At 48.9% G+C, this 14,924-nt stretch overlaps 1 protein-coding gene and 1 pseudogene across 1 annotated transcript in view; both read right to left on the minus strand.

The window, feature by feature from the left end:
- ACOT7 (acyl-CoA thioesterase 7) overlaps window positions 1-14,924 on the minus strand; it is a 173,588-nt gene that overhangs the window by 1,936 nt on the left and 156,728 nt on the right. Inside the window, exon 9 of the mRNA XM_040326711.1 lies at window positions 1-682. This exon is cut by the window's left edge and continues 1,936 nt beyond it. Coding sequence (XP_040182645.1) covers window positions 578-682 — 105 coding nt within the window. The 3' untranslated portion in view covers window positions 1-577. The remainder of the gene's footprint in view (window positions 683-14,924) is intronic.
- Window positions 11,412-11,514, minus strand: LOC120916703 (annotated as a pseudogene).

Raw genomic sequence — 14,924 nt, forward strand, 5'->3', positions numbered from 1 at the left:
GCAGGTGGTAGAGCAGGGGGCTGACAAGCGTTTAGGAGGCGATCCTGCTGCCTCCTAAATGTCTGGTTTTTATTCTCAAGGGGCATTTTGTATTAAAATTCCCACACTGCAACCATGAGCCAAGTGTTTGGCTCGCAGTTCCGGCGTACTCCCATTGACCTTAATGGGTGAGTATGACGGGCATTGCCACCTGTCAGACTCTGCAGGCCAAGGTGAATATTTTTTTTATACATTTGCTTCTCCCCCTTTCCAGATAGTTTTTTCTTTTCAGTGAAGCTTGGAAATGAGGACGGCGGGGTGGATACACCCTTATGACAGCGCCCAAGACGGGTCACGACAGTCTTCTAATCCGAATACTGATTACTGCTACCTACTGAGTGTTGTCTAATTTCTAGTGCTCGTCACACACACAATGCGTTCCCATTGATAGATACGTTCCGTATTGGTGCACAAACAACGGAATAAATTAACATGATATATAATACATCAACGTAACCCTATCTTTAGTGAGGGGTTTGGCCCCCGGCGTTGGGTTGAAGGCCCTTATCTCTGTGTTCGCAGGCTCCATCGTAGATCATTATTGTTGGGTCAGGGACTGGCTCTGCGATTGTCTCTTGGCTTTGGTTTGCAGATAACGTCCTTTTCCCTCTTCAAACCGTTTCTTCTCATCTTCAGCCTCCAGCTACAGTACAATAAAAACAGGAATATAAAAACAAAAAATAAAAACGTGAGATTTTCATGGACAGAGGTAATAAAAAGATCCAAAATAAATAAATAAAAATAAAAGCAGGAAAAAAGTGTCACTTTTTAAAACTGATCTCTGTAGAGAAGAAGGATCATCACGATTGGGTCTCTCACATGGAACCATTTTCTATAAAATATTGCATATGATAATTAACCACTTCCATACCGCGCCTATTCTGGCACTTCTCGCCTTCATGTAAAAATCATATTTTTTTTTTTTGCTAGAAAATCACTCAGAACCCCCAAACATTATATATTTTTTTTAGCAGACACCCTATGGAATAAAGTGGCGGTCATTGCAGCTTTTTATCTTGTGTCCATGTCCGCTCTGCATAAGCGGGGGATCAGCGGACCAATTCCCTGCTGAGCAGGCGGATCCGCTGCCAGAGTACACCTATCTAAGAAAAGGGGCCTTAAAGGTTAGATTCTCTGTCCGTGTTTTGTGAATGTTTATAAACAATGTTACTTTGTATCTCATGTCTGATCAATGTTTATAAACAATGTTACTTTGTATCTCTCTATCTCAGGGGTCTCCAAACCTTTTAACCACTTCAATACCCGCCCATAGTCATTTGACGTCCATAGAGGGGATCTCTCATCCTGGGTGGACGTCATATGACGTCCTGGGCTTTGTGGGGGGATATCTGAATGATGGGGGCAGCTAGAGGCATCATTCAAATATCATTCGTTAGTGCCGGCGATTCTGTGCAACATAAGAATGATCATAGCGGCGCTTGATCGTTCTTATAGGCGGCGGGAGGGGACATCCATCTCCCCCCCCCCCCCCCCTCCGGCCGCTTCTCCGGGCTCTCCCGTGCCATCGGGGGCCCGGAGAAAGAATTGTACGGCGCAGGCAGGAAGCATAGAGATGACTGGTGACCAGATGGTCACCAGTCATCTCTATGACCGTCGGAGATCCGGGCGCGATGCGATGACGTAAGTAAGTAAACAAAGCAGCGATTGCGGCTAGTAAGCAACACTAATCATGAGATCGGTGACATTTTTTTCACCGATCTCATGCTTTCCAGCCTGGAGGAGAGATGTGGGGGGAGGGGGAGGTCTTATTGACCCCGCATCTCTCCATAAAGAGGACCTGTCACACACTATTCCTATTACAAGGGATGTTTACATTCCTTGCAATAGGAATAAAAGTGATTTTTTTTTTTTTAAATGCCCCTGTCCCGGGAAGCTTGCGCGCAGAAGCGAACACACACGCAAGTCCCGCCGACCTATGTAAACGCAGTTTAAACCACATATGTGAGGTATTGCCGTGACATGTTGGGTCTCTATTTACTCGGTGTAACATCATCTTTCATATTTTAAAAAAAAATTGGGATAACTTTACTGTTTTGTTATTTTTTTTAATTCATGAAACAATTTTTTTCCAAAAAAAGGCGTTTGAAAATTTATTGCGCAAATACCGTGCAAGATAAAACGTTGCAATGACCGTCGTTTTATTCCCTAGGGTGTCTGCTAAAAAAACATATAGAGTGTTTGGGGGGTTCTGAGTAATTTTCTAGCAAAAGAATGATGATTTATACATGTAGGAGAGAAGTGCCAGAATAGGCATGGAAGTGGGTATAAAAGCCCGGTATTGAGGTGGGTATAAAAGCCCGGTATTGAGGTGGGTATAAAAGCCCGGTATTGAGGTGGGTATAAAAGCCCGGTATTGAGGTGGGTATAAAAGCCCGGTATTGAGGTGGGTATAAAAGCCCGGTATTGAGGTGGGTATAAAAGCCCGGTATTGAGGTGGGTATAAAAGCCCGGTATTGAGGTGGGTATAAAAGCCCGGTATTGAGGTGGTTAAACAAAGGGTCCGTTTATTGTCCTTTAGACTTTAGGAGGGGCAGATTGTGGCCAGCAGGGGCAAAAATAAATTGGCACCATTGAGAATAAATATGGCCTCAGGATTGGTGGTCAATAGGAGGGGTAGCGTCCCTATTAATAGGAGGAATAGTATCTGATCATTGGTATCAGTTGAAGAAAGAGTGCCTCATCGTTGCGGTCAGTGGGAGGAATAGTGCCTCAAGGGCCGGATAGAAGCTAGCAAAGGGCCACATCTGGCCCTCGGGCCGCAGTTTGGAGACCCCCTCATGTCCGATTATGTAGATAACAGCGGATCTTCATACCACCAATCCCTATCTATGGCGAGCTTCATACAAAAGCGTTTTTTGGTGAACCTGCTGCCACTTTAAGCACTTTCTGTACATAGAACAGGCAGGAGGAGTGCGGATCTGCGCGGCACGCCGTATGGCACAGCTGGCCGCCGTGTGCTTTTAGTAAGACGCGCTCTCTACGCCTTCACATAAATATTATATTCCAGGAGGTGGAGAAGATCCATTACCGTGACTTCCCCCATCTTCTGCATAATCAAAGAAGCCGGCCGACTTCAAACGCACATCACAACGCTTCGTACATCATTTATTTTTTAGGGGTTTCAAGTAAAAAAATAAATAAAAAATGTTCGGTTGCAAAAAGCCGACAAGATTAATACTGGCGGGGGCCGATCCACAATATATTTAAAGGGAAACTAGAGTTTATTTTTCGGAGGTGCGCATTTTATTTTTTATGTTTTTAGTTATTGATGTGAAGTAAATTTTAATGTGACATTTTTATCATTTATATCATTTTTTTTTTACACACAAATAGAGCTTTTCTTTTGGTGGTTTTTAATCACTTCTGCGTTTTTCATTATTTGTTTATTATATAAATGAAAAAAAGACCGAAAATGTTGAAATAAAAACAATATTTTCTACTTTCTGTTATAAAACACGTCCAATAAAATCAAATTTATATATAAAAATTTAAGCAAAAATGTATTCTCCTACATGTTTTTGGTAAAAACAAAAAAAAAATCCCAATAGGTGTATATTGATTGGTTCCTGTGAAAGTTATAGGCCCAGATTCACGAACGACCTACGCCAACGTATCTTCTTATACGCCGCATAAGTTCTAGGATGCGCCGTCGTATCTATGCGCTGTATTCTTAAAACCAGATACGCCTGAATTCTGGCTCCATCCGACCGACGTAAGTCTCCTACGCCGTCGGATCTTGGGTGCATATTTACGCTGACCGCTAGGGGCGCTTCCGTAGATTTACGCGTCGAATATGTAAATGACCTAGATACGCCGATTCACGAACATACTTGCGCCCGTCGCAGTAAGCTACGCCGTTTACGTAAGGCGTACGTCCGGCGTAACGTTATCCCTCATAAAGCAGGTGTAAGTCATGTTAGGGTATGGACGTCGGATTTTACGTTGTTTGCGTAAGTCGTACGTGAATGGGGCTGGGCGTAGGTCACCTGTGGTAACCAGTGATTTATAGTGGGACTGTGATAGTGTGGCGGACAATCTGACACCAACAGACCCTCGCTAGGAGGGAAACGAACAACGACATCAATAGTGACACCAATACGGTGATCAATGAGAATACTATGCACTGTCACTGTACTGATGACACTGGCTGGGAAGTGAACATCCAGGGGCGATCAAAGGGTTAACTGTGTGCCTAACAAATGTAACGTGCGCTGCTTCTAACAGATCTGGCTGTTTTTTTCTCTGTGATTTGCAGGGAGAAGAAACATCCAGACTGATTGCTCTTGATACAGAGCCCTCTTGTATGCAGCCAATGAGCAGGTCTCAGCAGATGAATGAAAGATTCTCCTCCATTCATTCATACAGCCTATAATACAGCCTCACTACAGGAGCTTCCTGTAATAAAGAGCACTCTGCTCTCCGTCCTTGTGCATGGTGACTGGTCTTGTCTCCGCCCCCCCCTCCTGTAGTTTTCTGTAGGCAGCCTGTAGTGGGTGGAGCCTGCTTGGACCCTCCCACAGCTCTGCTCCCTCTCCTTGTGCTGGATGACTGGTCTTGTCGCCGCCCCTCCTGTAGTGGGTGGAGCCTGCTTTGATCCTCCCACAGCTCTGCTCCCTCTCCTTGTGCAGGGTGAATGGTCTTGTCTCCACCCCCCCTCCTGTAGATTTTTGTAGTGGGGGGAGCCTGCATGGACCCTCCCACAGCTCTGCTCCCTCTCCTTGTGCAGGGTGACTGGTCTTGTCTCCGCCCCCTCCTGTAGTGGGTGGAGCCTGCTTGGACTCTCCCACAGCCCTGCTCACTCTCCTTGTGCAGGGTGACTGGTCTTGTCGCCACCCCCTCCTGTTATTTTCTGTAATGGGTGGAGCCTGCTTGGACCCTCCCACAGCTCTGCTCTTTCTCCTTGTGTGGGGTGACAGGTTTTGTCTCCACCCCTCTTGTAGTTTTCTGTAAGGCAGCCTGTAGTGGGTGGAACCTGCTTGGACCCTCCCACAGCCCTGCTCACTCTCCTTGTGCAGGGTGACTGGTCTTGTCGCCACCCCCTCCTGTTTTCTGTAATGGGTGGAGCCTGCTTGGACCCTCCCACAGCTCTGCTCTTTCTCCTTGTGTGGGGTGACAGGTTTTGTCTCCACCCCTCTTGTAGTTTTCTGCAGGCAGTCTGTAGTGGGTGGAACCCGCTTGGACCCTCCCACAGCCCTGCTCACTCTCCTTGTGCTGAATGACTGGTCTTGTCTCTACCCCCCTCCTGTAATGGGTGGAGCCTGCTTGGACCCTCCCACAGCTCTTTCTCCTTGTGCATGGCGACTGGTCTTGTCTCCACCCCCCCCTCCTGTAGTTTTCTGCAGGCAGCCTGTAGTGGGTGGAACCCGTTTGGACCCTCCCACATCTCTGCTCCCTCTCCTTGTGCAGGGTGACTGGTCTTGTCTCTGCCCCCTCCTGTAGATTTTTGTAGTGGGTGGAGCCTGCTTGGACCCTGCCACAGCTCCGCTAACATGTGCAGCACACTCATGATCAGGCCCTGATTTCCCACAAGGCCACCGAGGCCAGGCCTTGGGGCGGCAGGGCTCCAAGGGACAGCAGTGGCATGGAGTCCCCCGACGCCGGGGACATACAGTTAAGGGCAGTAAGTTATGGGGGAATCCGCTCGCTCATTAACAAGTGATTGCGGCGATGTCGCCAAAATCACTTGTAAAATATGTGCTCCTTTCCGTCCCCCCCCCCCCCCCCAACATACCTCTCTCTGCTGGCTCTGTCTTCAGGACTCCGTCCTCCCCCCGGCCACCGAGTCTGTCTCCTGTCCCTGCTGCCGATGTACACAGAGAGAGGGGTGAGCTGTGCTCTTCCCATCTCAGCTGTGACAGGAGTTCTAGCACTGTGCTAGGACTCCTGTTTTGGAGGTGACAGGGTCAATAAAAAGAACATGTCACCTCCAATTGCAATCACGCAAGAAATGTTTTTCTCCTGTGTGATAGCAAAAAAGTTAAGTAAAAAAAAAAAGATAAAAAATAAATAATAAGAAATAATAATTAAATTAATACAATAAAGTAAAGAATAAGAAAAATAATAAGAAAATTATACAAAAATTAAAAAAAGTGATAAAAAAGTAAAAAAACAAACAAAGCATATTTGAACTAACCGTGCCGCACATTCTTCGTTGATTTGGGGGGGGGGGGGTTCGGTTGGCGGGGAGGGGGTGCATTGTGGAACCTGGCCTTGGGGCGGCAGGGGGAACAAATCCGGCCCTGCTCATGATGTCACTTCTACTTATATATAGGCAATATATGCAAGGGCACTGAGTGGATTTGTATTGCCTATATGGACATATTTAAATGGAGGTTTTTGTACTCGGAATTGTACTTTAACATTTTAATATTATTTATTATTATATTCATTTATTTTTCTTTAACTGGGAGAATCGGTTTGACTTGCATTTTTTTTTCCTTTGGAGGAGGTTCTATAAAAGACAAATAGTTGCAAAGCTTTTTATTTTGGACAAAAACGGAAAATTATCGCGAGAGATCATGAAATGTAAAATAAAATAAAGCCTTTAGGAATCTCGGCTATGAAGCTCGAGTTATAATCACACCGTTAAAACCAAACGGTTTATCTGCGTCTCCGGGGGGGGAGGAGCTGCTCCCTCGAATACCTTCAGGCAAAAATACTGCATCTGTTTAATACGCCGCGCCAAATTTTCCTGGCGCTGGAAATCTGATTTCGGAGGAATGGAAAAAATCTGGAAGTAGAGGATAAAAAAAAAAAAAATGTGGAAAACTAAAGCCAGGTCACGCTGAACCTTTAAAGGGGTCTCCCACCTATAGACTATGAGCGGACGAAAAGTGGGCTGGGATGTGTCAAGTTAGGAGAAAAAAAAAACAGCAGTGCCGAGTGCAGTAGGAGAATTGGAATGTATAAAGGTGTGCTCATAAGTTTACATCCCCCGGCAGAATTAATGATTTCTTGGTAACACAAAAACTTTTCTCTCACTCATGGTTAGTGTTTTGGCTGAAGCCATTTATTATCAATCATCTGTGTTAACTATTTTTATATCATAATTGCAACAGAAACTTCCCAAATGACCCTGATCAAAAGTTTACATACCCCAGTGATTTTGCCCTGATAACATGCACACACATTGACACAAAGAGGTTCGAATGGCTATTAACCACTTAAGCCCCGGACCATTATGCAGGTTAAGGACCTTGCCCCTTTTTGCGATTCGGCACTGCGTCGCTTTAACTGACAATTGCGCGGTCGTGCGACATGGCTCCCAAACAAAATTGGCGTCCTTTTTTTTCCACAAATAGAGCTTTCTTTGGTATTTGATCACCTCTGCGTTTTTTACTTTTTGCTATAATAAATATCCCCGAAAAAAGATAACATTTTTTTTTTCTTTCCTCAGTTTAGGCCGATACGTATTCTTCTACCTATTTTTTGGGGAAAAAATTGCAATAAGCATTTATTGATTGGTTTGTGCAAAATTTATAGTGTTTACAAAATAGGGGATAGTTTTATTGCATTTTTATTAATAATTCTTTTTTTTTTACTACTAATGGCGTCGATCAGCGATTTTTTTCGTTACTGCGACATTATGGCGGACACATCGGACTATTGTCATTTTCACAGCGAAGTGCTAGAAAAATGCACTGATTACTGTGAAAATGACAATTGCAGTTTAGGAGTTAACCCCTTCAGCGCCCCCTAGTGGTTAAGTGTGACCTCATGTGTTTCTAACTGTAAGGGGGCGGGGCTGGACGTGCGACATCAGTGATCATCTTACCCTATATCTTTCCCACAATGAAGAACAGGGAAGGCGTGTTTACACACACCTCTCCCCGTTTTTCAGCTCCGGTGACCGATCGCGGGACACCGGCGGCGATGGGGTCCACAGGCGCGGTCACGGAGCTTCGGACCGGGTCGCGAGCACGCCCGCAGCGGCGCGCTCGCGACACCACGGCTGGGCCTTAAAGAGACACGTACAGGTACGTGCTTGTGCCCAGCCGTGCCATTCTGCCGACGTATATCGGCATGACTGGGTCCTTAAGTGGTTAAAGGTAACCATCCTCACCTGTGATCAGTTTGCTTGTAATTAGTGTGTGTGTGTATAAAAGGTCAATGAGTTTCTGGACTCCTGACAGACCCTTGCATCTTTTATCCAGTGCTGCACTGACGTTTCTGGATTCCGAGTCACAAAAGAATTGACAAAAGAACCTGCAGGGAAAAGTTAGTTGGACTGTATAAAACAGGAAAGGGATATAAAAAGATATCCAAGGAATTGAGAAAGCCGATCAGCAGTGTTCAAACCCTAATCAAGAAGTGGAAAATGAGGGGTTCTGGTGAAACCAAACCACGGTCAGGTAGACCAACTAAAATTTCAGCCACAACTGCCAGGAAAATTGTTTGAGATGCAAAGAAAACCCCACAAATAACTTCAGGTGAAATACAGGACTCTCTGAAAACATGGGGTGTGGCTGTACAAGAGGCACAATAAGGAGACACTTGAAGAAAGACGGGCTGCATGGTCGAGCCGCCAGAAGAAAGTAATTTCTATGCAAATGTCACAAAGTATCCGCTTACAATACGAGAAAACAGCACAGAGACAAGCCTCAAACCTTCTGCCAAAGTCATTTGGAGTGATGAGACCAAAGTTGAGCTTTTTGGCCACAACCATAAACTCTACATTTGGAGAGAAGACAACAAGGCCTCTGGTGAAAGGTCCACCATCCCTACTGTGAAACACGGAGGTGGGTCGCTGATGTTTTGGGGATGTGTGAGCTACAAAGGCACAGGAAGTTTGGTCACAATTGTTGGCAAGATGAATGCAGAATGTTATCAAAAAATACAGGAGGAACATTTCATTTATCAGCCAGGAAGTTGCGCATGGGACGTACTTGAACATTCCAAACTGACAATGACCCAAAACACAAGGCCAAGCAGAGGCGGCTCTGGGCTTTGTGAGGCCTTAGGCAAAACTTAACATGGGGCCTCACTCACGCCCATGATGGGGAAAAATAATTCAAGGACAAGAGCCTCTTCCTCACAACCCTGGTCGGTGGTTGTGGGGGTCTGTGGGCAGAGGGCTTATCGGAATCTGAAAGCCCCCTTTAACAAGGCGTCCCCCCAGATCCTGCTTTTTATTAACTAAGGGGCGGGGGCCACCCGGTGAACCAGCCCCTTGTGACGACATTGACTGAGGGCATTGACGTCACAAGGGGTGGTGTCTGATATTCACTGGTTGTTAGGGATGCTGGTGGCCCCCGCTCCTGAGTCAGGGCTCATAACGCTGCCTGAGCACAGCAGGGTTAAGGCCCCAGTCCCTCAAAACTGGGGTAATGCATTGGGCAAGTTAGGCGGCCTGCGAGGCCTTAGGCGACCGCCTAATTTGCCTAATTAAAGACCTGCCTCCTGAGGCCAAGTCCACCTGTTATTGGCTACAGCAGATTGAAGGTTCTGGAGTGGCCATCTCAGTCTCCTGACCTCAATATCATTGAGCCCCTCTGGGGAGATCTCAAAACGTGCCGTTCATGCGAGACAGCCCAAGAATTTACAGGAACCGCCCATCTTGGTATTCAATCAGGTGTCTCATCGGCCAATAGAAAGGCATTTCGTGGGATAGCGGGAGGGCAGGGCTTGTACCCGATTTCCAATGCCAACGTAATATCAAGGCATTCCAAGCACTGTTGGGTTTGTTGGGTTTGGGTTGGGTCTGCACAGACGAGGATCTGTTCCGGAAGGTTCACCCCAAGCTTTAACTAAACACGTCGGCCTCAGAGATGCATTTTTTTCGATGAACACGTCCCCCTCGTCTACGGCAGAGATTCAGTTGTATAACTTTTGCTTTGATTTCCACGGAGCTTAAAATGTTGAAATTCTTCATTAAGCATCTGAAAACACCTTGAGGTGCGATCTTCTATTTTTATCCAATGTCATACATATTTAGCAGGCGAGACCACACTGTAGATTCTCACCTTCTTTCTTCTGACTTTCAACTTTTTTTTTTCCCCACTCCTAATCCGAACAAACGCCTCGTACAACCACCGCTGTGCTCCCCAAACACGCAGTTTGTGTTCTCGAAAAACCACCTTTACACCTGTTTTTAGGGTTTTGTAAGATACATGGCCCGGATTCACAGAGAGCGGGCGCAAATTACGCCGCCGTAGTGCAAATAATATACGCTACGCCGACACAGCGCAGAGAGTCAAGCATGGAATTCACAAAGGACTTGCTCCCAAAACTGCGCTGGGTTTCCTAGGCGTAAGCGGAAGTGGGCGTGAGCCATGCAAATGAGGCGTGACCCCATGCAAATGAATGGGCCGAGTGCCAGACAGATGCGTATAATAAATGGCGCATGCGCCGTCCCGTGGACGCATTCCAGTGCGCATGCTCACAAACACGTCTGAACAACTGCCTAAGATACGCCGGATCACTGCCTACGGCGTGAATGTAACCTACGCCTAGTCATATTCACGTCCAACGTAAACTACGTAAAATACGCCGGCTTGTGTTCCCTTTGCATGGATGCTGCTGAGTTACACCTCCTTTATGGGGCATAACTTTACGCCGGACGTATGACTTTGCGCGCACTGCGTCGGGCGCACGTACGTTCGTGAATCGCCGTATCTCCCTCATTGGCATATGTGAATACAAAATCAATGGGAGCGCCAAATGCGTCCAGCGTAAATATGCGCTCACTCTATGCCGGCAAGTTACGTCGGTGGGATGAAGCCTGTTTTTAGGCGTATCTTCGTTTGTGGGCACGGCGCACAGATACGACGGCGCATATTTGCACTTACGTGGCGTATCTGGAGATACGTCGGCGCAAGTGCTTTGTGAATCCGGGCCATTGTTTTTTAAATGTTCTAGCTCCAGGTTGCCATGTGTACACACCAAACACTGAGTGCAAAAAAAAAAAAAGTGCACAGGGTGCAACACCTGGTCCTCCTCCGAAGAAACTCAGGGGCACAAGCAGAGGCATAGCAAGAACCCATGAAGGGCCCCCATAACCCCCCGCTGGGGCCCTTCCCCTGAGCCTAGGGGCCTTTGCCTCCGAGCTCGGCGCCCTTTATTACAGTCCCGCAGCGAGACCCATTCACATGTTCTGCATGGTCCTACCCCGACCCATCACAGGGCAGTACCAGCTCCTCCTACCGGATAGCCGACAGGGATAGCACTTACACCAGGCAGCCAGAAGACCGGACTAGAACTCGGCAAAAAGACCCAGACCAAGTGCAGCCACCCATCCTCACCAGGAGCACCCTTCCAGATGGCTCAGACGCAACCATTGGCCGGCTCCCAGTATCTGTCGGGCAGCTTGGCGTAGTCCCTGCTGAAACCATCCTTCCAGGCGCAATGACGTCATTGGATTGCATCCACCCTCCCCATGGAGGTGCTTCTGCGTCCTCTGACAACTGATAAGAACAGATACTACACTTGATCTTAGCCAAAAGGCAGAGAAGCGATCGAATCTAATACCAATAATGAAGAAAATAAATTCTAAAATGAAACCGTTTACAAGAGACGTTTCAAAATAAAACGGATCCAAGCCGCGATGCTTTCCCTTTACTGAACTTCTGGCTTCTGTACAATTATAAAGTCTAATGAAGATGTTTCCCGTTTGCTGTCATGCCATTTGCATGTTGTCTTCACAGCTTGGCTCCCTTTTCTATGGCGGTGTAAATTGCTCTGACCGGGCCGCGTACATCTGAGCCGGGGAAGCTTCAACTCCTTCAAATTGCTAATTTACATTTCTGCCCCCCCCCCCTCCCCGATAAGTCCCTGGAAGATACACCGCGAGCCGCGGACCTCGTGCTGTAATCTGTCAAATTCTGACAGCGTAACAAGGTCCTCGCCATGACAAGGAGCCGCAATTTGCAGGTTTGGTTTGAATGTGTAACAGACTTTCCTTGAGTTTCCTGGGCTGAAGAGAAAGCGAGTCTCCTCTATGGGATGTTCTCTGAGCCCGCTATGGAAAGGAAAAACTAAAGCTGGCCAAACACTAAGAGCAGTGGCGGCTGGGGGGGGGGGGGGCAAACAAACAAAAAAGAAAAAACCCCATCAATTGCAGCCACTGTGCCCATCAAACGCTGCCACTGTTCATCTCCCGCCCAGCACTTACCGTATTTATCGGCATATACCAAGCACTTTTTTCCCCTTAAAATCGTGGGAAAATCGTGGGTGCGCGATATACGCCGATCCCCGCTGTCTCCGACATTGTCCGAGCTGAGCCGAGTGTACTGCGCACTCGGCTAGGCTTGGCCACGCCCGCAGCCACGCGAGAGGAGCAGAGTGCGCAGGAAATCCGGCTCTGCACAGCGCGCCAAATTCAAACACACAACGGAACGCAACCCTGGGCAAGGTGCGGAAGGACACCCACAACACTCGACGGATCCCGCGCAACACTCAACGGACCCCGCGCAACGCCGCAGACTGCCGCCGGACAAGGCCGCCGGGCAAGACAGCAGACTGACACCGACAAGGCTGGACAGACCCCGCGCAAGGCCGCAGACGGTCGCCGGGCAAGACATCCAAATTTTTTTTTTTCCCCTTAAATTCCCTTCTCAGCTTGGCGTGCGCGCTATACGCCGGCGCGCGGTATATGCCGATAAATATGGTACTTGTTTTGGTAGGGCAGCGGGTCACGGTGATGCATTCGCTTTCCTAACACAACGCTGAGTAAACAGTGAGCGCCCAGCATGGTGCCCGCTGTTCACCTTTTTAGATGCCTATGGTTCTGATCAGGTGCTTCCGAAAAGAAGTCGGGCACATGAATAGGGAATAGGGGGTGGCAGAGGCGACCATAGATAGATTCATGCAATGCATGAATCTATGGTGAGAGAGGGGTGGCAGGAGAGAGGGGGCGGCGCCGTGCGCCCTTTATGGACGCACCGCCACTGGCCAATAGATCTTCTAATGAACAAAGAAAAATCTTTCACCCATACTAACCAAACCTGCAAAGTGCTGCTCCTGCTTCATGGTAAGAATCTTGTTAAAGTGGAACTTCACCCAACCGCTTGTCTGCATCCTCAACCCCTCCACTGCCACATTTGGCACTTTTTGGGCGGGAGCGGGTACCTGTCAAAACCAATATGAGCCGAAAGTTCAGACCCCCCGTCTCCTTCCCTTGCAGTCTTCTGGGACACATCACAGGTCCCAGAAGACTACAGGACCATTCATACGGTGCAGTGTGGCTCATGCATGCGCAGTAGGAAACCAGATGTGCTTCACTTACTGTTTCCTATACTTGAGATGCCGTCCCCTGCCCCCGATGCCAATGCTGTCAGCGTGAGGAAAGAAAAGCCATTAACCAGCTTGTGTTTACATTGTGATCAGCTGTGATTGGACACAGCTAATCACATGGTAAAGAGCCGCTGTGATTGACCCTTTACCTCGGCACTCACCGCTTTACGGCACGGCTCACCGCTTTACGGCACGGCCCCCCGCACTCACCGCTCAACGGGCACGGGTCCCCCGCACTCACCGCTCAACGGGCACGGGTCCCCCGACACTCACCGCTCAACGGGCACGGTCCCCCGACACATCACCGCTCAACGGGCACGGTCCCCCGACACATCACCGCTCAACGGGCACAGTCCCCCGACACATCACCGCTCCACAGGCACGGTCCCCTGACACATCACCGCTTTACAGCACGGTCCCCCCGACACATCACCGCTCCACAGGCACGGTCCCCCGACACATCACCGCTCCACAGGCACGGTCCCCCGACACATCACCGCTCCACAGGCACGGTCCCCCCGACACATCACCGCTCCACAGGCACGGTCCCCCCGACACATCACCGCTTCACAGGCACGGTCCCCCGACACATCACCGCTCCACAGGCACGGTCCCCCGACACATCACCGCTCCACAGGCACGGTCCCCCGACACATCACCGCTCCACAGGCACGGTCCCCCGACACATCACCGCTTTACAGCACGGCTCCCTAGCACTCACCGCTCCATGGCTTGGTCCCTCGGCTTCTCCTGCCGGCCAACCGGATCCACCTCCTGTCCTGATTGGCCGAGAGGAGACACTGCAAGACAATAGCAAAGATTGATTCACTACTGTCCCAAGTGGGTGAGTTCGGGGCGCAGTGCTCTCTGTGCCTCAAGCCCAACCTTTTCAAAAACCAAATAAAGTCTTTGGTTCTAATCATGAGCTTGGAAAAAAAAACAACAAAAAAAAACACATACAAACGTATGAGTCCGGCGCCCCGCATGCAAAACTAGGGGGGCTGCACCCCTAATGGACCGGCCGCTCCTGCTTACTTGCTCTGTAATGGTTTTGAACAGAGCAGCCCTGATCCTCCTCTTCTCGGGGCCCCCTGCTGATGCTCCTGGCCCCTCCCTCCCACGGCTGTATCTGAGCCAATGAGAAGAGAGAGACCCGAGAGAGCCTCCGTTCTCATGCACATCGCTGGATTGAGATGGGGCTCAGGTAAGTGTAAGGGGGGGGGGGGGTCCTGCAGCCAGGCCCGGATTTCCCACAAGGCCACGCCTTGGGGCGGCAGTGGCATGGAGTCCCCAGACTCCCAGGACATACAGTTAAGGGCGGTAAGTTATGGGGGAATCCGCTCGCTCGTTAACAAGTGATTGCGGCGATGTCGCCGAAATCACTTATAAAATGTGTGCTCTCGTCTGTCCTCCCCTCTCCCCCCCACCCCACATACCTCTCTCTGCTGGCTCTGTCTTCAGGACTCCGTCCTCGCCCCGGCCACCGAGTCTGTCTCCTGTCCCTGCTGCCGATGTACACAGTGAGAGGGGTGAGCTGTGCTATTCCCATCTCAGCTGTGACAGGAGTTCTAGCACAGTGCTAGGAGGTGACAGGGTCAATAAAGAGAACCTGTCACCTCCAATTGCTATCACAC

Source organism: Rana temporaria, chromosome 10 (genome assembly GCF_905171775.1).
Source record: "Rana temporaria chromosome 10, aRanTem1.1, whole genome shotgun sequence".
NCBI classification, from domain to species: domain Eukaryota; kingdom Metazoa; phylum Chordata; class Amphibia; order Anura; family Ranidae; genus Rana; species Rana temporaria.